This window comes from Hippopotamus amphibius, chromosome 9 (assembly GCF_030028045.1).
Source record: "Hippopotamus amphibius kiboko isolate mHipAmp2 chromosome 9, mHipAmp2.hap2, whole genome shotgun sequence".
Lineage (NCBI taxonomy): Eukaryota > Metazoa > Chordata > Mammalia > Artiodactyla > Hippopotamidae > Hippopotamus > Hippopotamus amphibius.
The window spans coordinates 34,532,671-34,555,504 of record NC_080194.1 but is presented as its reverse complement, the minus strand read 5'-3'; the positions used below and the strand labels follow the sequence as shown (position 1 = coordinate 34,555,504).

At 40.3% G+C, this 22,834-nt stretch overlaps 1 protein-coding gene across 10 annotated transcripts in view; it reads left to right on the top strand.

Annotated features, from left to right (window-relative positions):
• The window catches only part of ZNF143 (zinc finger protein 143), a 60,578-nt gene extending 52,914 nt beyond the window's left edge, over positions 1 to 7,664 (top strand). For all 10 annotated transcript variants that reach the window (XM_057750543.1, XM_057750541.1, XM_057750542.1 and 7 more), the window contains 2 exons: positions 5,878 to 6,024; positions 6,905 to 7,664. In XM_057750543.1, the coding sequence (XP_057606526.1) occupies positions 5,878 to 6,024; positions 6,905 to 6,988 (231 nt within the window). In that variant the 3' untranslated portion in view covers positions 6,989 to 7,664. The remainder of the gene's footprint in view (positions 1 to 5,877; positions 6,025 to 6,904) is intronic.
• Positions 7,665 to 22,834: the final 15,170 nt, after the last annotated feature.

The window sequence follows — 22,834 nt, the reverse complement described above, 5'->3', positions numbered from 1 at the left end:
ATTTCTTACATATGACACCAAAATTATAGGTGATGAAAGAAAAAAATAAATTGAACTTCTTCAAAATTAACACTTGGAGGCTTCCCTGGTGGCACAGTGGTTGAGAATCCACCTGCCAATTCAGGGGACACGGGTTCGAGCCCTGCTCTGGGAAGATCCCACATGCCACGAAGCAACTAAGCCCATGCACCACAACTACTGAGCCTGTGCACTAGAGCCCGAAAGCCACAGCTATTGAGCCCGTGTGCCGCAACTGCTGAAGCCCACGCACCTAGAGCCTGTGCTCCGCAACAAGAGAAGCCACTACAATGAGGAGCCCACACACCACAGTGAAGAGTAGCAGCCCCTCAGCAACTAGCGCAAACCCGCGTACAGCAACGAAGACCCAATGCAGCCAATAAATTAAATAAATTAATTAAATAAATAAATAAATAAATAAAAACCACTTGGGGACTTCCCTGGTGGCACAGTGGTTAAGAATCCGCCTGCCAGTGCAGGGGACTTGGGTTCAAGCCCTGGTCTGGGAAGATCCCACATGCCACGGAGCAACTAAGCCCATATGCCACAACTACTGAGCCTGTGCACTAGAGCCACAGCTATTGAGCCAACTTGTCACAACTACTGAAGCCCATGCACCTAGAGCCCATGCTCCACAACAAGGGAAGCCACCGCAATGAAAAGCCCATGCACCACAATGAAGAGTAGCTCCCGCTCGCTGCAGCTAGAGAAAGCCCATGTGCAGCAACAAAGACCCAATGCAGCAAATAAGTAAATAAACACTTGCAAGTTCCCTGATGGTCTAATGGTTAAGATTCCAGGCTTTTACTCTCATGGCCCAGGTTCATTCCCTGGTCAGGGAACTGAAATCCCATAAGCCACCAGGAACAGCCCCCCAAAAAGAAAAAAAAATTAAAAACTCTTGTGCATCAAAAGCCACTACCAAGAAAATGAAAAGACAATCTACAGAATGAGACAACATATTTGCAAATCATATATCTGATAGGGTTTAATATCTAGAATATATTTTATTTCATTTATTTTTTTAAAGATTTTTTTTTTGATGTGGAGCATTTTTAAAGTCTTTGTTGAATTTGTTATAATATTGCTCCTGTTTTATGATTTGTTTTTTTTGGCCACAAGGCATTTGGAATCTTAGCTGTCCAACCAGGGATTGAACCCGCACCCCCTGCATTGGAAGGTGAAGTCTTAACCGCTGGACCGCCAGAGAAGTCCCTAGAATATATTTTAAAATAATAAAATAAAATAAGAATAATATTATGAGGGGAAAAACACCTAGACTATATAAAGAATTCCTATAACTCAACAACAAAAACAAGCAACCCAATTTAAAAATGAGCAAAGGACTTGAATAGACATTTCTCCAAGAAGATTTATAGATGATCAATTAGCACATCAAAAGATATTCAACATCATTCAGCATTAGGGAAATACAAATCAAACCCACAGTGAGATCCCACTTTACCCCCATTAGGATGACTATTATCCAAAAAACAGAAAATAACAGTTTTGGGGAACATTGTGGAGAAATTGGAACTCTTGTGCATTGCTCATGGGAATGTAAAATGGTGCAGCTGCTGTGGACAACAGTATGGCAGGTCCTTAAAAAGTTGAACATAGAATTGCATATAATCCAGTAATTCCATTTAAAGGTATCTACCCAAAAGAATTTGAAAATAAGAGACTCAGACTAAAAATCAGCTATAATCCCTTGATGTTGAAATAACTAAGTCTCAACATTTATGACTATTTATTTCATCTTTTTTTCTGTGTGTGTGAATGTGTGAACAAAGTTAGGATTATAATACAATTTTGTATGCTTGTCATCCACTTAACACTACATCCTGAGTACTTAAAGGATGTTTACTGTTTATAAAATAATCCATCAAATGAATATACATAATGTCTTTAACTTATTCCACATACATAAATTGTTGTGCAAGCCTCTGGTTATTTTCATAGGAAAAAAATTCTAGACATGGAATTATTAGATTAATGGTATGAACAATTTTAAGCTTCTTGCTACATATTGCCAAATTATTTTCTGGAAAGTTTTAACAATTATACTATGGATCTAAAAGTGTTCTTGTTTCACTGTACTCTCACTAGCATTGAGGATTTTTTTTTATATTTGCATAATTTACAAGCAACAAATAAATTATATTTTTACTTTCATTTGTTTACTAGTGAGGTTGAACATGTTTTTCATATTAGCCTGCAATCTGTTTTTTCTTCATTGAGGTAAAATTTACATACAGTGAAATGTGCAGATTTTTTTTTTCTTTTTTTGAGGGGTGGGGGTTGGAGGCCACCCTCACAGTTTGTAGGATCTTAGTTCCCCAACCAAGGATTGAACCTGGGCCCCTGGCAGTGGAAGCACAGAGTCCTAAGCACTGGACTGCCAAGGAATTCCCTGCACAGATCTTAAGTTTACAGTTCAGTGAGTTGTTAAACATACACACTCATCCCATCTCAAACAAGATCTAGAACATTAGTCTCCACCTATTTATTTTGACTGTATTGTTTTGCTTGTTCTTGAACTTGGCATAGTGGAGCCAGAGTATGAACTCTTTGCATTTGGGTCTTTTCTTTAACATAACATTTTGGAGATTTATCCATGTTCTTGTTTATGTTCATTCTTTTTTATTGCTGAGGAGTATTTTGTGGTAGGAATGTATCACAATTTCTTGATAAATTCTCCCCTTGATGAACATTTGGGATGCTTCCAGTTTTTGATTATTATGAATAAGGTGGTGGTAAAAATTTAGTACAAGTATATTTGTAGGCGTATATTCTTATTCTCTTAGATAAATACCTGTTAGTGGCATTGCTGGAACATAGGGTAGAGGTATATTTAACTTCATATCAAAGTGCCAAACCATTCTCCAAAGTGGTTTGACCGTCATACACTTTCAATAGCAGTGTATAAGAGTTCTGTTTGTTTCATATCATCAAAATTTTGAGTTGCTACTTTAAAAATTTTTAGCTATTCTAGTGGATGTGAAATGGTGTATCATTGTAGTTTTAGTTTGCATGTATGTTGCTTAATTTCTTAATATCTGGTACTTCTCTAGATACCTGTTCTTGATTTTTAATTTAAATCTGTTATGGTCAGAAAACATATTCTGTAAGATTGCATTATTTTGAAATTTGAGATTTGTTTTCCCTGTATCTTTCATTGATTTCCCATTGTATTTGGTATGTATTTGAAAGGAATGTGTGTTCTGCACTTGTTGGGTGTAGCAAACTACACATTAGGTTAAGGTGGTTGATAGTGTTGTTCAAATATAGTATAATCTTATTAATCTTTTCTATATTCTATTAGTTACTAAGAAAAAGTAATTAATATCTCCAGCTATGATTGTGGATTTATATCATTTCTCCCTTTTAGTTGTTAGGGTTTTTTTTTACTTCCGGTATTTATATCATTTCTCCCTTTTAGTTGTTAGGGTTTTTTTTTACTTCCGGCTCTGTTATTAGGTGCATACATATTTCATTTTAATTCCTCACATGACTCCCTAATATACCCTTCTGTGTTCCTTTTTTGTGGTTGCTCCAGGGATTAAAATGTGCATCCTTAAGTTATTGCAGTCTACTTAGACTTAATATTGTACTACTTTACCTCAAATCTAAGAACCTTGAAACAGTATATTTCATTCATGCCCCTACTCTTCGTGCTGCTGTGATGTATTTTACATTTACATATGTTATAACCCCCACAATGCAATATTATATTTCAGCATTAAACAGTTACTCTTTTAATTAAGTTACAGGACAACAGGAAACATAATATTTTATACTTATCCACTAACTTATTTCCAGTGCCTTTTATTCCTTTCTGTAGATATGAGTTTCCATATGGAATCATCCCTTTGGCCTGAAGGATATGCTTTAACATTATTTGTAGTGCACATCTACAGTGACAAATTCTCTGTTTTTGTTTATTTGAAAATATATTATTTCACCTTTCTTTTTTGAAACATTTTTGTTTTGAAGGATATTTTTGCTAGATATAGAATTTTTAGTTGGCAGTTATTTTTTTTTCTTTCAGCACTTTAAATTGTCTCTATCCTTCATTGTTTCTGATGAGAAATCAGCCATCTTCATATCATTGTTCCCCTGTATATAATACATCAGTTTTCCTCTGGCTGTTTTCTAGATTTTTTTCTTTATGTTTGCTTTTTAGCAATGTGGTTATGGTATGGTTTTCTTTGTATGTATCCACTAGGTTTCTTATATATGACATATATAATATTTTTATAAAACATTATATAATAATTTGGGGGGGTTGTTTTTTTTTACCAGATTTAGGAAGAGTCTGGCCATTATTTCATCAAAAGTTTTCATTCTGTCTCATTCTGTTTCTCTTTTCCTTCTGGGTCTCTAATTGTATATATATTAACTTGGTGTTGCCCCACAAGTTGCTAGGGAGCCATTCTTTTTTTTTTAATCTTTTTTTCTTAGTTCTTCAGATAGATAATTCCTATTGATCTGTCTTAAGAGTTCACTGACCATGCAAAATACCTATTAACTCTAAAATCTAGCATTTTAATAGCCAAGTAAAATAGTAATTTCAGTTTTTAACCTATTCTTTCTCTGAGTTTGGCCAAACAAAATTCTTAAATATCATATAACAGAAGTCGTTGGTGCCATTTTCTATGTAATCTACATAGAAAAAGCCAAATTTGTGGTTTAAGAGCCACAAAAGCACTTTAACAGCTCTGCCTAGATACTTCAGGAACGAAATGGAAAGATTCCATGGAATCTAAAAGAGAAAGTAAGTATAACAAGCTCTGTTGCTGGAAATTCCCTGGCAGTGCAATAGTTAGGACTCCAAACTTCCTCTGCAGGCGTTATGGATTCAAACCCTGGTCAGGGAACTAAGATCCCTCATGCCGTGGCAAGCACACTCCCTCCCCACCTCCCACCCCGCAAAAAAAAAAAAGGTATGTTGCTATTTTGTCAGTAATACTACTGGTACTTTGATTTCCTAGTTAATGGAAATCTTCTTTTTTAACTTTTTGGCTGTGCCATTCAGCTTGCCAGGATCTTGAGTTTCCTGACTAGGGATAGAAGCCAGACTCACAGCAGTGAAAGCACTGCATCCTAACCACTGGACTGCCAGGGAATTCCCAATGGAAATCTAATTTTATTTTCATTTTTTTATTATTTTGTCTTATTTTTTATTTTTATTTTAAAATTTTTAATTATTTTTAATAATTTTATTTTTTAATTAAAATTTTGTTATTTTTAAGTTTTTTTATGGAAATCTAATTTTAAATGCAACAGGTAGACAAGAGAAAATAGTATATCTACCAATGATCCAAACTCAAGAATAAATGGACATTTGAGGTGTGAATTAGTCCACGTGTGTAACTTCCCAAGCAGCTGCTTAGGGATAATAGAATCTAGGCACAGTCATGTCTCTCCTTGTTACTGGACCTGACATAGTGAATCTGCTTTCTCAGTGTCCTCTACCCTGTTTTGTCATTGGCTCACTTCATAACCTTAGATAAGTCCCTTCTATCTGAGCCTTAATAAAAGGCTCCTCAAATAAAAAAGGAGGAGTCCATGGGAATTCCTTGGCAGTTCAGTGGTTAGGATTCTCTACTCTCACTGACAAGGTCCCGGGTTCAGTCCCTAATTGGGGAACTAAAATTCCACAAGCTGCGTGGCACAGCCAAAAAAAAACAGGAATCCAGAATAGACAAGATGTAAGATCTTGTCCAGCTTTAGGCTTCTACAAGTGTATGGTCAGAAGAGGGGTTTTCCTTTTGAATTTGAAGACAGTCCTTTGCATTAAATGGATTTTAACCTATTTAAATCATGGTTTTAATTCTTCTGTGTATTTTTTTTAAGGTTGCAATTGTGGCTCAGGACTTGGCAGCATTCCATACTGCATCATCAGAAATGGGGCACCAACAGCATAGCCATCACTTAGTAACCACAGAAACCAGACCTTTGACCTTAGTGGCAACATCCAACGGCACCCAGATTGCAGTTCAGGTGGGTACAGTGGCAGCTGTCCTCAGCTGACAGCAGTGCTGCTCAGCTCTCAGCCTTGTACACTGTGCTTTATGCATGGCCTTCGCAGAGGCAGGGCATATCTGTATTACTTAGCCACTGTAAGGAAATTGCTGTGTTTGAAGTAGACTCAAAGAGACTAAAACTTTGTTTTCTACCATCCTTGTATATTCTAGGGGAATTTATAACAAGAAAAATAAAGCTCCTGATGTGTGTATATATGTATGTGTATATAAACACACATACATGCACATATATATATATCCCTGTGTGTACCTGGTCAGCCATCTTTACTCTCAGAATAAAAGTCTAATTAGGCAGGATTCTATAAAGCGAAATGAACCTCCTATAAACATAGACCCCAAGTTAGTCCTCTGAGAATCACTGCACAGCTGGATTTTATGGTGGGGAATGTTAGAAGACTGTGAAGAACACGTTCTCTGTGAAGTCACTGCATTCAGGCAGAGATCTAGACTGCTAGGCGTAGATTACCTTTCCTTGGGAGGATTCTTTTTAAATGTATTTACTTGGAAAAGGGTTAGAGCACACTCAGGAAAATGTCAGCTCTTGGTTTTAATGTAGTTTATGGGCATAGAAGCTAAAAGCTCAGGAAGCTCTCTGACTATGTCCGTTGGAAAAGATGAGCATCTTTTGTTCCTTGCATGTGTGAAGGTTTATCAAAATCCTAAATAAAGAAACTGCATTATTCTCCCCGGCAGGAATTTGTTTTTATGTTTTGTGGATCAGCAGTAGTACCTTAACAAGCCCAGGTGTCAGAATTACAGAGAGAAATTTTACTTCTGGCATGTTTTATTTCTTTGGCATTATTTTGACTCTGATTTTGTGTATGTTCCTGTTTCAGCTTGGAGAACAGCCATCTCTGGAAGAAGCCATCAGAATAGCATCCAGGATCCAACAAGGAGAAACACCAGGGTTGGACGATTAATCCTCAGAACAATCAATGAAGCAATAAAGCAAGAGGAGCCTTTCATCTTCAGGCAGCAGAGACGCATGAAGCCTGGGCCGAGGAAAATTAGAAATTTTCCGTTCCCGAAACACTGTACACATTTTTATGCAAGAGTGGAGACCATTTTATTCTTGACACTTTTGTGTATATAACCCTTGGAATAGATTTCCCAAACTGATTCATTGTGTACAAGGAAGTATGAAATTAGGGCAATACAGTAAATTTTTGTTACTCTTTTATCAGATTGCAAACTCCTAGAGTCTACATGTAAGACCAGTGAAGTCTTATGGAGTCTTATGATGGATTTTTAACTTAACTGTGAAAAAATTAAAGGCTGTATCTAAAATGTCAAAGGTTCTATACGTCAAACAATCATAATTCCAAAAGCCATCATGGATAATAAAGAATGTAAAGCCTTCAAATAGTTCCCTCAACTAGTAGAGTGTCTGCAGTTTTTGTTCTACTGTATCCTTGTCCATTTTTATTTGTATCTCACGGTTTGAAGACTATTCATTATAATTTCCCATCCCTGTTAAATACCAGCTCCTCAAGCTGAAGTGCTAATTATATTAGCATTACATTGGATTATGTATAAAATTATAAAGTTTGGTTATTTAAAATTAAAACGTTAAATCCAGTACTTCGGTTTTGTTAAAGATTTTCCTTAGCGTTCAGTTTTTTGTTGCTGTTTTTTTACAAATAATGAACTATCAAAGTTTGACCACAGGCTGGAGCCCGGGATAATAGTGCTGTATTTGGAAATGGCTTTACTCTGAAAATTAGGTTAGTGGGTTGTTGTAAATTATTTATTTTTGCTTATCTACTTTTGTTTTAAAGCTTATTTACCCTAAAGTTTATTATTAATTTTGAATACAGCAATTTTTAAAATGTTACCTTTATAGTTGTTTCATTAAATTGGTATGGGGGTGGGAGGAAGTGTAGAAAATAACATGAATGTAATACATGTAAAATACATGTAAAATACAACACATATTGAAAGTATATTGTGCATTAAGCACAGAATAAGTACTTTTCCACACATTTTTATCTACTCATAACAATTTTGTGAGATATATGGAATTTACTACACGAGGAAGCTGAAGATCCAAAGAGGTTAAGTGTCTACCGAGGCCTTATAGCTGTGGTGAGACAGGGCACAGACTTGAGAACCCAGACTTTCTGACTCCTACGTCCACGGTGTTTTTCATCACACCACAGCTGCCTTCTCAGATGATAACGTATGGCAGAGATGATCAAGATGAGCTTTGCCCAACGACCTGAGCACCTGAAAAACCATCTCTAATATTGGAAATTCAGTGTAGGGTCCACCAAGATCCAAAACAAGTGGGGGAGGGTGTGTGAGGGTTGTCCTGCAGCAATCATGTCTTTGCTGTTGTTCACCATGCTTTGTTTGCCAGGAAGCTGAAATGTGGCTGTTTTTCATTTCAAGCTTTACAGTAAGAAGGAGAAAATGTGCTGTTTTATTTAATATAAACGTTATCTTTGATCAAGTTCTTTGAAGTCTTGCTAAAAAGGGTCATGACTTCGTCATTTGAAATGGGAAACCCTTCAGGGTCGGGCAGGGGGTGGGGGCGTGGATTGGCTGCTTTCCCTTCAAAGCTCTTTGTAGGTGTGTAACATTAGAAAAGGTCTTAGTCACCCACAGTCTCAGTCTCCATTCTTGACGGAGACATTTAAACACACATACAACTCCAGCTGAGGCTCAGAAAGGGGCCAGCATGGGGAGACAGAGGAAGAACAGAATCTCAGACTCACGGGGTGGGGGTGGGGGGGGTGCTCCCTCCTTCCAGTCCCAGGGCTGGCTGCTGACGGAGCTGCTCTGCTGGGTCTAGCTGGGTCTGCTGTGCTTCCCAGAACAGAAACCCAAGCTCAGCCTCCCTAGGCTTTGCCTTGCATCCGCCTTTGTTCAGATTCCAGGGTGTTTCTCCCTCACCCAAGCTCCTTTGCCAGTTGGATTGGGCAGTGCGGAGCGGGATGTGGCTGGTGGTCCTGATTGTACCTCAGCTCAGAAGAAAATGCCTTCCTACTGGCACCAGAGAAAAGGGCAGAGGGGTGCTGCTGATTTGTCCCCTATCTGCCTTCCTGGGAAAGGACCAAGGAGCATAGAGAGATGGCATGTTGCTCCAAGGGAAGACTCCAGCTGATGTACTGAGAGTTGCTAGAAAAGCTGGTGTGGGGTTTCTTCTCAGCGCAGGGTGCAGAAAGAGCTCTCTGAAGTTGAAGAGTCCCCCAAGACACTTGATGAAACCAGGGTACTCTTTTTTTTTTTGGCTGCTCCACGTCTTGCAGGATCTTAGTTCCCTGACCAGGGATTGGACCCGGGGCCATGGCAGTGAAAGCGCCAAGTCCTAACCACTGGACTGCCAGGAAACTCCCCCAGAGTACATTTTAGCAGATAGAGCTGGTTGGAGCGTAACTCTGCAATATGATCCAGACTGTGCTCAAGGCAAATTTTCAGTCCAAGAGAAACACCCCACTCTATCCCAGACACAACTTGAGGCCACTACAAAGAGAGAGTACATTGGCTACAGTCTGCACTCATAAGAATTTAGGAAATAAAGAGAAGGCGTTGGCTTCCTTAATCCTCTACAGGTGGCAGCTATCCAGAGGGCCACACTGCTCCCTTTGCCCCCACTTCACCCCCAGGTCTTCTTGTATGGCAGCCCCAGGACTAGGTAACTTGGGAAACCATGCCCTCAGCATTGAAACAGGCTGGATTCCATGTCTCATCCCATGGAATTTACATTTTCTGGCTCGGATAAGTTGTAGAACAGTGAGCGGCGGGGGGGTGGGCGGGGGAAAGGAAGAGGGCACAGCTTGAGTCTGTTGTCAAGGAGGGAAAGGAAAGGGAACAGGAGGAACATGGGGAAAGGCTGCCTCAGCCCCTCCACTGTAAGCACATCTACACTTAGTTAGGTTTCATCTAGGGTTGAGGGGGTCTTTCAAAGAATACTCTAGCCAAACACGCTCTTTTCTTTGGCCTGAGGAACAAGGCATGTGACTAGTACCGTTGAGGACCCTGCACTTGGGATTTAATGCACTGTAGTTGCAGTCTTGAAATTCTTAATCATTTTATCTTTAACTCTGTGTGAAGGGAAGTCTCAGGAAATGATGGAGCAGGCACTGGGGGCTTGGAGCCTGGACTTACACAGTCCCACCCCCTGCGGCCTCCGTGGATGGGTTCTCACGGCCACTCCTGGCTGGCAGGGGCCTGGTGCCCGTGCAGGAAGGGGGGCGGTTGGAAGCATGCGCCCTGTGGCGCGGGGCATGGTGGTGGCCATCCTCACCGGAGTCTGGGGGCACCACAGTGCTCCTGGTGGGCGGCCGACGTTAGCTGAGTCTTGACGGGGCAAGCTCTTGCCTATCCTTGTACTGAGTGTGTCCCAGCTCTGAGTTCTGAGGATACCTGGGAGGAGCCTGTTTGCTGTGGGCTGAGGCGGCAGGCCTGTGGGAAGGGAAAGCTGGCAGCTGGCAGGCCAAAGAGTCCACCTGCCCCAGGCACCCGTGGGGTCCTGTGCCTTGGAGGGTTCTTTCTCTAGGCCCTGCACCAGGGGGATCCTCACTTCCTCCTTCCACTTTTCCTGAGCCTGGCTCTTGTTTTTCTTTTCTAGGTGGCTCAAGGTACCCTCCGGGAATGAGCCACAAAATTCAAATTGTGTAATTTCAGTGATTTCAAATACAAGTTAAATACGCTTGACATTTTCACCTAAAACTGGTATTGTATAATATAAAGATGAAGGGTAAAATTAATGCGAAAAATTTGTCTTTAATTTTTCTTTACTTAGGACGACATTAAATAGAAAATAAAAAAAACATCATGACTCGTCAAGAGAGAGTCTTCAAAAGAAGGAAAAAGCTTATGTATTTTTTTATGTGTATAGTGGGGGGTGGGCTAAAATATACATAATATAAAATTTACCGTTTTAACCATTTTTGAGTGTGCTGTTCAGTGTCATTAAGTACGTTCACATTGTTATGTAAACATCACCACCATCCACCTCCAGAACTTTTTCATCTTCCTAAACTGAAATTGTACCTGTTAAACAAAATCTCCCTCTCCCCCACCACCTACTCCAGCCCCTGGAAACCACCTTTCTACTTTCTCTTTCTATGACTTTGACTGCTCTAGGTACTTCACAGAAGTGGAATCATACGCTATTTGTCCTTCTGTGTCTGGCTTTATGTATACCCTTAATAGCCCTTTTTTCCTGCTTTTTGACCAAGAGTCCCCATATTTTCTTTTTGCATGAAGCCCCACAAATTATGTAGCCTGTCCTGCTGAGGAAAGCTCTTCAATTCTCTTTTTGCTGTCATACAAGAGGTGTGACTCGTGTTTGGGGAATATATCATATGCTTCTACTTTTAGATTATGGGCTTCCTTAGGATACTGGGAACTTCTACTTCCCCATAACTCCTGGAGGTCCTGCAAAGCAGGTCACCTCTAGTTGTTCCCTCCAGCTCTAAACTCACCTGGCTTGAGAGGTACAAACAGTCCTCAATTTCTCCATGTAGGAATTTCATTTTGCTTCCAGAGCATGGCTAAAATTGAAAGATGGAAAGCAAGTCACACTGAGAATAAAGAATGCTCAAGAATTAGGATAACTGAATGGTTAAAATGAAAATTAGTTGGCAAAAGCTTTTTCTTTTCACTTTTCTGCATTCAAATGACAGAAAATATAATTCTTGCTCTAATGTCAATCCCAGATTTCTAGTTTGCTTTCCTTCTGCAGAGTTTCCCTGGACACACAGGAGGCATTCAAAAAAGCTCTCCAGAAGACAGAGCATCTTCACTAATCTGTCCAGAAGCCCATCTGTCTGAAAAAGGATGTGGAAAACAGCTCTAATCGGAGTTGCAGACTCAGTCCCAGTGCCCTCCAGATAAATTCTGCAATTTCTAAGGAGAAAGGAAAGAGGTAAAATCTCTGCTTCTGCAAGGAAGTTGCCTTATCTTTTAAAATAGGGAACTTTTGCTCCAAGCCAGTGACAGGACTTTTGTGCAGATGAGGACCCTGGGAGGGCAATAGGTCCCAGCTGGGAGTAGCTGTTACACTCACCAGACCTTTTACCCAGATAAAGTTGATCACCGAGTGGTTTCCCCATTGCCTTAGAGTTTTTCTAACATTCTTAAATTACTTAATGTTCTTTTAAACAGAAAATCAGGAACAACAGAAAAGTGGACCATTTTTTTCTGCAAAGGTGATCTTCACTATTGTGAAGCTGGTGAAATTTTGTGGGTATATCAAAGTCAAAAAGAAAGCAATTAGTTAAGGGATGCAAGGCTATGGCGAGCCTTGGGGTCAGCCACCAGCAGGAGGCGCTAAGTAGGTTCAGGGAGCAATCAGCTGCTACACACTGCTTCACCACCACCTTCCGGAACAAATCAACCGGCTGTGCCTGGGCAAGGGCAGTCTTTTCTGTAACCTTGAAGGGAGTCATTTCATGCTAAGAAAAAACAGGGTTAGTGATAGGAAGAGAAGGACTCTGACTGCCTCCTCAGGTCACAGAGTTTGACATTAGGAGGAAATGCCCACGCCAGACCTAGGAGACTAGTTTTGTCTCTTGGCTCAACCTGGCAACCACTTTTGGCTTTATATCCCGTGTTGACCAAAGAAATACTTCTGAGGGCACCTTAGATTCAGTTCTGAGATGCCAGTTGCAATCCTTGTGACTAGAAGGTGCTGAGGACTACATATTCTCACATATGCACTTACAGGGCAAATTTCTTCCAGTCCTAAAGAGTCCCAAGTCCTAGTCACTTATTCCTACCAATATTCAACACTCCTTAGCCCAGTGCTAATTAACGCATGGGCAGGTTATTGGCAGTATTTGGCATCTTGCATCACATTGCACAGTCTCAGGGAAAGGTTACTTTCCTCCATCCCCACAGGAAAAGTCACTTGCTTACCCAAAGGGAGAGCCCAGTCCAGGGCCCCAGTGTCAACCATGAGCGGATACAACAGGGTGCTGAAGCTCCTACCCCACCTAGACAGCAACCATTGGGGTAAATGTCCTTTGCTGCCCTACCCTTGGGTCCGAATCTAACAAGCAGGCTCTGATCTTGTTCCCAGGGGTTGCATCTGCTGCTACTCTGGAGAACTTTAAAAAACTGTTGCCTTTAACTACCCTCTTTGGCTAGCTTTCTTCCTCTTTCTTCCTCATTGGGTATCAGAAGAAGATGAGGAGGAGCTTTTTCTTCCAAGGCTGACTGTTCCTTACTCACACTATATGTGCTCTGGCTAAGCCCTTGCTCATTCGGAGGAAGAAGAGCCTGTTTCTAGCTCCACCTCTGAACCTAGGAAGTTAGAACTGAGTCAGCCTAATGCACTCAATCACTAGGAAAATTTTTCAAGTTTACCTAAACAACTAATCAGTGAAAGACTAGTTTTACAGACTAGTTCTAAGTACAAAGCAATGAGAATGTATGATCTTCAAGTACATGTAAAAGTATGAATGATCCTCATAAACATAATGTTCAGCAAAAGAAGCTGGGCAAGGGCTTCCCTGGTGGCGCAGTGGTTAAGAATCCACCTGCCAATGCAGGGCACACGGGTTCGAGCCCTGGTCCAGGAAGATCCCACATGCCTCGGAGCAACTAAGCCTGCGAGCCACAACTACTGAGCCTGTGTACTGAGACTACTGAAGACACATGCCTAGAGCCTGTGCTCCACAACAAGAGAAGCCACCACAATGAGAAGCCCCCGCACCACAATGAAAAGAAGCCAGAGCAGCCCTGACTTGACGCAACTAGCGAAAGCCCACATGCAGCTCGAAGACCCAATGTAGCCAATAAATAAATTAAAAAAAAAAAAAAAGCTGGACCTAAGAGTACAGGCCAAACTATTCTCATTATTTGAAGTCAGGACAGTGGATACTCTTGGTAGGGAGGGGAGCTGGGGGTGAGAAGAAAGTCCAGAGGGGAACTGAAGAGCCAGCTTCATGGGCATGTCCATATGGTCCTACACTTAGAAAGGCCCCACAGTTGGTTTAATGCTCCACTGTCATCATCTTAAATTTCTTAATAAAACTGGCACATTGCATTTTCATTTCTCATTGGTCCCTGTAAATTATGTAGCTGATCCTGGGTATTGGTAATATTCTATTTCTTAATCTGAGTATTGAATTTGTGAATATTCACCAAACTGTACATATTTTGATATGTTTGCTTTTCTGTATGTGTATTATACCTCAACAGGAAGTTTTAAAAAAACTGAATTATAGATTTTTTGAAAATAAGTCAATGAAACATTACTTATGGAACGCAGCCAAAGTCATACGAGAAAATTCATGATCTTAAACGCTTTTACTGCTGAATAAGAAAAAATAAAAGTTCATTAACAAAGCAGACAATGCAGGAAATTAGAAGGGGAAAAAAAAGTCACAGCAAAGCAAAATTTAAAGAAAACAAAGGGAAGAAATTAATAAAGATAAAAGCAAAATGAATTATTTCAATATCAGAAAAACAACTGATTAATAAATCTGAGATCTAGTTCTCTGGGGTGGGAGGAAAGCAAACAATAAAACTAATAAACCACTAGCTAACTTGATAAAAAAAAAAGACAAAAGCATAAATATACAAATTAGGAATGAGAAACGGCTTATAACCATGAGTACAGAGGAAATAATGAGAAATACAAGTGAAAACTTTGCCCGATCTTATGCTATTACAATTTAAAATCTGAATGAAATGGATAATACTCAAGGAAATATAAATTACCAACAGGGACTCGAAGACAGTAGAAAATGTAAATAGATAAATGAGCATGGACAAAAGCTGCCAAAAGCAATACCTCAAAAAAAAAATGCTGAGCCTAGACAAGTTAAGGAGCAACTTCTTTTAAACTTTCCTAGAATCAATCATTCTCATACAATTAAAGCTGTTCTAAAGCAGAGAAAGAAGCAAACATTCCAGTGTTTCACGAAGCCAAAATCTTGTAAAGATTGTACAACAGAAAAACTATGGACCAGTTCCATTTATAAATATATCTGCAAAATGCCTAAATGAAATACATGCATATAATTTTGCAGTGTTTTAAAAACAACTTCACTACAGTTTATTTTGGGAAGGATAGAGTGGTGTGGTAGAAGGAAAGCCATTCAACTAATTCACCACATAAATAATTAAAAAGAGAAAAAAGCAGAATAATTAAAACACTAAAAATGTGATATAACTGAATATTCATTCCTCATAAATATCTGACAAAAGGAAAAGAATACTTCCCTAATATAACAGATATAAATCATGGCCACATGCCCACATACACATATACGCCTCTTATCAACCAATATTATTCTTAATGTCCCCATTAAAGTCAGGAGCAAGAGTGAGACAGGATGCTCTCTACCTCTCCTATAATTAGCACCACGCTCTAACCAACCGAGCTAACCAGCCCTTGAACGCCTCTCCTGCAAGTGCTAGTTAATACCATTAGACAATAGAACAAAGTAGGAGTCAGAAATACCAAGAATAAGGACAGAATTATCATCTATATGATTGTCTACCTAAAAATCCAAAATAATCAACTGAAAAATTGTCAGAAATAATCCAGGAGCACAGAACATGTTTTGTGTGTTTATTTCCTCCTCACCATTTTCCTGTGCTCTTGTTGTTTCTAATCACTGGTTGACAAGCATACAGACACACAGGGCCCTGGAAGTCAGCAGAGCTTGGTAGTGGTGGGTGGGAGTGGAGGTAGGCGTCAAACACAAGCCTTGGCTGCTTCAGAAACCTTGAAGGCAAGGCAGGTGATCCACTCAGCACAGGCAGGCGCGTGTGTGAGTAACCCAGTGCCCCAAACTGAGCTCCTGGCTCAGTTAAGATTCTGAAGCTGGTGACCAGGGACAAAGCCTTTTATTCTGCGCTCAGAAGTGAGTCTGTAATAAATGAGAGGGCTCCTGGAAGCCCCTTTCTTATCAGCACCTCACCACAGACTGCAGTCAGAGCGCAGAGCTGTTTGTCTGACTGGCAGGAAGACCGATCCAGGTGAAGTAAATAGGCTAAGAAAACAGAAGCACCGGCCCCTTTCCCAAGAGCAAAGTCTAGGAAGTCCCTCTAGGTTAATTTTTAAAACTGGAATCATACAGTTTAGCAACCTTCTTTTCATATCTCAGATATCTTTTCGTTTTGTAGATATAGCTCTATCATTATTTTGCAAACTGTGGTTACTCATTATTTAATGGACATTTGGGTGGCTTCCAATTTTTGGCATTATAAACAATGCCTAGGGACGTCCCTGGTGGTCCAGTGGTTAAGACTCTGTGCTCCCAATGCAGGAGGCCTGGGTTTGATCCCTGGTCAGGGAACTAGATCCCACATGCACACCACAGCTAAGGAGCCCATGTGCCGCAACTAAGGAGCCCGCCTGCCAAAACTAAGACCCAGCGCAACTAACTAAATAAGTAATATTAAAAAAAAAAAACTTTGCTGTACAGCAAAAGCTGGCACAACAGTGTAAAGCAATTATAGTCTAATAAAGAGCTTAAAAAACAAAACAAAACAAAACAATGCCTAGAACACAATTCCTCCAGATCTCCATTTGAATGACTCCCTCACTTCATTCAGATTTCTGCTCAAATGCCACCTCCTCAGAAAGGCTTTGCTAGATCACCCTATTTCAAATAGCACCTGCCGCCAACCCTCTACCACTTCTTAATCCCTGACACTGCCCCTTTTCTTTTTTTTTAATTTTTAAAATTTTTTAAATTTTTTGGCTGCATTGGGTCTCCGTTGCTGCCCGCGGGCTTTCTCTAGTTGTGGCGAGCAGGGGCTACTCTTCTTTGCGGTGTGAGGACTTCTCATTATCGTTGCTTCTCTTGTTGCAGAGCACAGGCTCTAGGTTTACGGGCTTCCGTAGTTGCGGCGAGTGAGCTCCATAGTTGTGACTTGCAGGCTCTAGAGCACAGCCTCAGTAGTTGTGGTGCACAGGCTTAGTTGCTCCACAACATGTTGGATCTTCCCTGACCAGGGATCAAACCCCTGCCCCCTGCATTGGCAGATTCCTTAACTGCTCCACCAAGGAAGTCCCTCCCCTTTTCTTTTATAGCACTTATCACTACTTGATATTTTTTGTACATTTGTTTACTTATGTATTGTCTGCCTCCACCAGAGGCCTCAAATTTTCATGAAAGTAAGGACTTTGTTTTGTTTCACTGCTGTGTTCCCAGTGCCTAGAAGGGTGCCAAGCCCACAGGAGAATCTCATTATTTACTGAATGAATTAATACAACGATAAACATTCTTTTACATATTTTTGTAAACCTGTAGAAATGTTTACTAGCATTGTTGAGTCAAAGATAATATATATTTAAATTGTAACAGAAATAGTCAAAACAATCTTTTAAAAATGATACCAGTTGGGGACTTCCCTGGTGGCACAGTGGTTAGGAATCCGCCTGCCAATGCAGGGGACACAGGTTCAGTCCCTGGTCCTGGAAGATCCCACATGCCGCACAGCAACTAAGCCTGTGCACCACAACTACTGAGCCTGTGCTCTAGAGCCTGCGAGCCACAACTACTGAGCCCACATGCCACAACTACTGAAGCCCACACACCTAGAGCCTGAGCTCTGCAACAAGAGAAGCCGCCACAAGGAGAAGCTCTCACACCACAACGAAGAGTAGCCCCTGGCCTCCACAAGGAGAGAAAGCCCACACACAGCAATGAAGACTCAATGCAGCCAATTAAAAAAAAAAAAGGTACCAACTGATACTCATCCCCATAGTAGACAAGAATGCCTTTCTCCAAACTGTCTGCAACACAGCATAGTATCAATCTTTATTATCTCTCCTCTTGATTTTTAAAAAATACTTATTTCTTTATTTAGGCTACACCAGGTCTTAGTTGTGGCATGCAGGATCTTTAGCTGTGGCATGCAGGATCTTTTGTTGCAGCATGCAAACTCTTAGTTGCGGCATGCATGCAGGATCTAGTTTCCCAACCAGGGATCGAACCTGGGCCACCTGCATTGGGAGCTCGGAGTCTTACCCACTGGACCACCAGGGAAGTTCCTCCTCTAGATTTTAGAATTTAAAATGCATGTGGGTTTTATAGTAGAACAAAAAGGTAGAGGTGCCAAGTCTGATTGTCTCTGACTCCTACTACCCTCAATCACGAGGTACAGGAAGTGTGCCCTGCTGTCCAGACTCTAGCTGCACACTGCATAACTAGCCTGGCCCACAACTGGGTCTTGTGACCCTGTCTTCATCCAGTCTCCCAAGTAGTTCTCACCCTCACGTTACCCCATTCTTGCCGGGGTAGAAAGAGCTAGTCTTTAAGTCAGTAGTAATACAGTCTCAGTAATGCTGGCTCTATGACTGTGTGATACAGGCATTTAACATATCTGCGTTTCATTTTCTTCATCTGTAAAATGTGAATAAAAATACCTCTCTCAGAGAGTTCCTATAAAGATTAAATAAGATAAATACGTAAAGCATGTGGCTCGGTGCCTACCATATAGCTGGCACTATAGCCTTCCCAGCTCCCTCCAAAGCACCCCAGCTTTCTGTGGCACTTAAGACATTTTTCATATTCTGACCTGTATAAAAGGAAGAGGCAGTGGGTAGGATATGGATGGTGCCTGAACATGGCACACACTCAATAGAAGATGCCAGGTAGAGTGGATTTCCGCATTCAGGAAGTAGTTCATCCTCACTGGTATGTTTTTTTCCATGTACATACCTACACCACCAATCAACTGATCGTATCACACACTGCTGGGTATTCTCCACACAACTAACTACTGATGAGCTCACCTCTCAATCCTGTGTGAGCTGAACAAGGCCTTTTACAGAACTTTAAAACTGACTCACCACTGAGTCATCAAAACATAGCAATACCCAAACACTCTCCTGTTGCTACACAAAAGACCAGCATGGGCTGTCTGCCTTATCTCCTTTCCCTCTCCTACTGCGACAGAGCCCCCTGTCTCACTGGAGAGGCGTCATCACATCTTTTGTGCTGCAGTAATCTGAACAAAGCTGGTTTAGATAATCACAGTGTGGCCAGCAACAACTGGCAGTCCTCGTGGTCAGCCAGGTCATTTCCTGTGTATGTCACTAACCCAGGAGGAGAGGCAATTAATCAATTACCCAACTGTGTATTTAGCACAGGCATTCTGTTGGGTGCTCATTTATGATTCCTCCTGTTTATAACATTTCAGTGAAGTGACCTTTTCAGTTATTGAAACTCATTAAGAATATAGAGAAAAGCAGCCCTTTGCAAGTAATATTGGAGAAAAGGGGGCTACTTAGTTCCGTTCCAGTCAAAAGGAGTTTTAAAATAGCAGATAGGAAGCATGACGTTTTGGTTAACTGCCTCACAGAGCTGTAATTTTAAATGTGGGTTGAGAACTCCTCTCTTATCTAGAAATAATATGGCCAGTGGTCAGTATTTTCTCTCGGGAAAAGTTTTAAACTTAGTATTCTTGCCAGATGCCTTACTGATTGCAGTAGACTATCAAGTCTTTGAAGATTAGGGGGCCTGTGTAAAGGCTGAGATAACTGGGAGCAGTCCTGAAGGCTTCTTTCACTAACAAAACTGGTTCTCGCCAAGGTTTTGTGTATCTACAGACACAACTTTTAAGCACTCCAGCACAGTCTCTCAGTGTTGAAGCCCCAAAGAAAAAAACCGAATAAGAATCTTAGATCCTCAAACTCTTTGTACATAATCTATATAATTACATGTGATGGAATCTGCCCTTGATCTTATAAAATGTTAGAAGGATAAATGAAAACAGTATGTTAGTAATCCTTAAAGATTAATTAGGCATGAAAATAAATTATGCTCATGTCATTAAAATACAAGCTTTCAACTGGTCACTCTTTCCTAGCTATCCTTTTCAAGTTCTTATCAATACTATCTCTATTCTGATTTGATTATCCTCACTGGTTGTACAAAAACTTAACTGTTTATCCACATTAAGCAAACTTATTTTGGGGACACCAGGAATCACATGTTGCATTTACTGCTTATAAAGCCATTAACAAGTATGATTATTCTCGAATAACAACGCTATAATTAAAAGCACACATAACATTTATTGAACACTATTTGTAAGGGACAATGCCAGTCCCACGTTTAATCCGTTGAACAACTAAGGAGGAACTGGATTTGATTATTCTGTGTCAGAGTAAGCTGATGAACACATGGTGAAATGGTCAAACAATGTCATCCATCAGAGGGTATTAAGGCAAGTGACAAAGTAGAGAAATCTAATCTACACTGGAGAAGTCAACCAGGAGCAGTGGTAGGAGTTACCACATTCTAGCCTGAGAACTAGATTCCTGGGGCCAACCGGCAGTTGGTAACGGTTAGAGCTGGGTTGAAATGAGGCGAGATTTGCTGAGAGAACCAGTAGAAGAGGACAGGTAAAGATATCAAGGAAGAAGAAGAAAGACAGTTGAACTTTTTTAGCATATTATTTGGTTTTGAAGTGAAAAACAGATTTGGCCAACATGGCTTTTTTTAAAAATTAGATATCTATCAAAAGTAGGCTTTTCTTTAGAAAAAGTTATTATTTCTCCAGAATCACAAGCATAAACTGGAAAGGATTCAGCTTTGGGTAAAATCTGGCTAGTCTTAACAAACATTCCTAGAGACTTTACATCACTGTGAAAAATTAGTACCTAATTCTGAAGGACATTTCATTCAAAAGTGCATGGCTTATGTTAATGAGAATATGCACATATATTTATGTGCTGTACATATTAAAAGTTTTTGAGAAGGCGATTTAGGACTCCCAATTATAAATCTTCAGAGCAGGAATCCTGCTTATTTCGCTGCTAAGGAAGGTGAATAGGCTGAGGACAGTGGCGTGAAAGCCTTTTACTTGCTAAATCATCAGTCTAAAGGGGATAAACAGGTTAAGTTTGTTCTCCCAGTACCCAGAAGCAAAAATTTTTACTCAGTTATTACAACATTACCACAAGCCTGTGGATTCTGCAAAAGTTGCCTAGCAACATTACGGTTAGAAACAACACAGAGTAAGGAAAGAACAGGAAATTTGAATTAGATATGCCCTGGGGCAGGTGGGCGTAACTCCGGCTCTTAGTACAGTGAGTGCTGTACTCTGAGGAGCATGAAATTTAAAAAATCGGAACAATCACTTAGAATTTCAGTTAGGACACGACTGCAGTTAAACCATGACATTGTGCCATGTTCTCAGCTGGAGGAGGCAGGGCCTGGGTTTCTTACTCATTTTGGCATTTCTGTTTTAAAGAACACTATGTTTTAATTTAATTATTCCAGAAACATTAAGCACCTTCTTCGGGGCCAAGGCACATTGCTGGTTGCTGGAGCTCTAAAGACAAATAAAACTCGATCTCAGCCGCTGGGTGGGAGAGAAGCCAGACAAGTAAACAAAGAGTGTAACATAGTCCATTCCGGGTGTGGTGGAAAGTCTGGAGCAGGGAACATCTATTTTACATGGAAGTGGAGAAAGTCAAATGGTTCTTGCCCTGAGTATTGCTTTTAACAATACTTAAAAAAAAATTCCTTATTTCCCCCAGTAATTCTGTACGTTTGTTGGAAATTTACCTCTCCTATTCTCTGTGAGGACCTGGCTGTGAAGCAAGAACTCTTTCTTTCCCATCCGGAGCCCAGGCCCTTTTGCCCCAGTCACTGTCAAGAACCCTCCAGTTTAGGGAAGCAGAGAGATGGAAAAGTTAAGAGGTGACAAAAAAACAAAAAATGTTAGAAGAGTATTTACCTCCAGGAAGGGGACTTGGGCTGGGGCTGCAGGGGTAAGTGTGAGACTTCTATACCATTTGAATTAATAATATTGAGAGAAAAATAAACCAATCAACAAATATTTAAGGGCTCTATTATCACTCAGAAGATACTGAGCACCTAAACCACATCAGAATACTTCAATAAACAAATGGAAAAGGCCCCTATACTCAGGGACCTCATTTTCTAGGAAGGAATAGTAGCAAACAATCGAAAAGCTTTGAAATAGATATAAGCCTGTTAAGGAAATAAAGCACAGTATTGTGAAAGAGTGAAGGGGGTGGGGGGCAGCGAGAGCTTGCATGCAGAGCTATAGAGGATATAGAATTCCTATACAGGAGAGGCTTAGGGGCAAAAAACTAGCTGGGCAGAGGTGTTTACTCTGCTTTAAAGTTTCCTTTACCTAGGAAGCACATTATTTTCACATACAACTCATGTTACAGATCAATAAAGAGTAGAAGTTTTCCAAAGTTATTTTTATTTACACTTCACATGACATTGAGAAAATGTTAACTATCCATATCAAAGAATTTATATTTCTCACTAGGAGAGAAGAGATGTTGGAGGGAGGGTGCAAAAAACCACTCGTTGGCTTTGGCCATGCCATCAGGGATCAGTGAACAACTCTCCTTGAAACATACAGAAGAGCTGAGTTCCAGTCTTCTGAGAGTTTAAAATTAAGTTTGGATTAACACACAAAAAAGACACATTTACACATCAGTTAGCAAATATTTGGAGAAGACTACTGTTTACCCTTTATTGCATCTTCAGTTATGTGATCTCAGGGAATTTCCCATGTGATAAGTATTAAGATGTGTTTCCATTATTAAAAATCCAGCTTAAGTTTAAATTTTGAAAAGTGTTGGAAATACATATATGGTCAAGTGTTAATATCCATAAAGTGCCACAATAAGAAAAACAGACAGAAATAAATGCAAATAGCCATTAAGCCCATGCAAACTGTCCAGTGATACGAAGCAGAACAACAAAAAACTTACATCAACAAACATTAAGACCCACTGATGTCCAGAATTCACGAACGGTGTACTCTAATCTACTACTAGTGAGAATGTAAAATTTTTT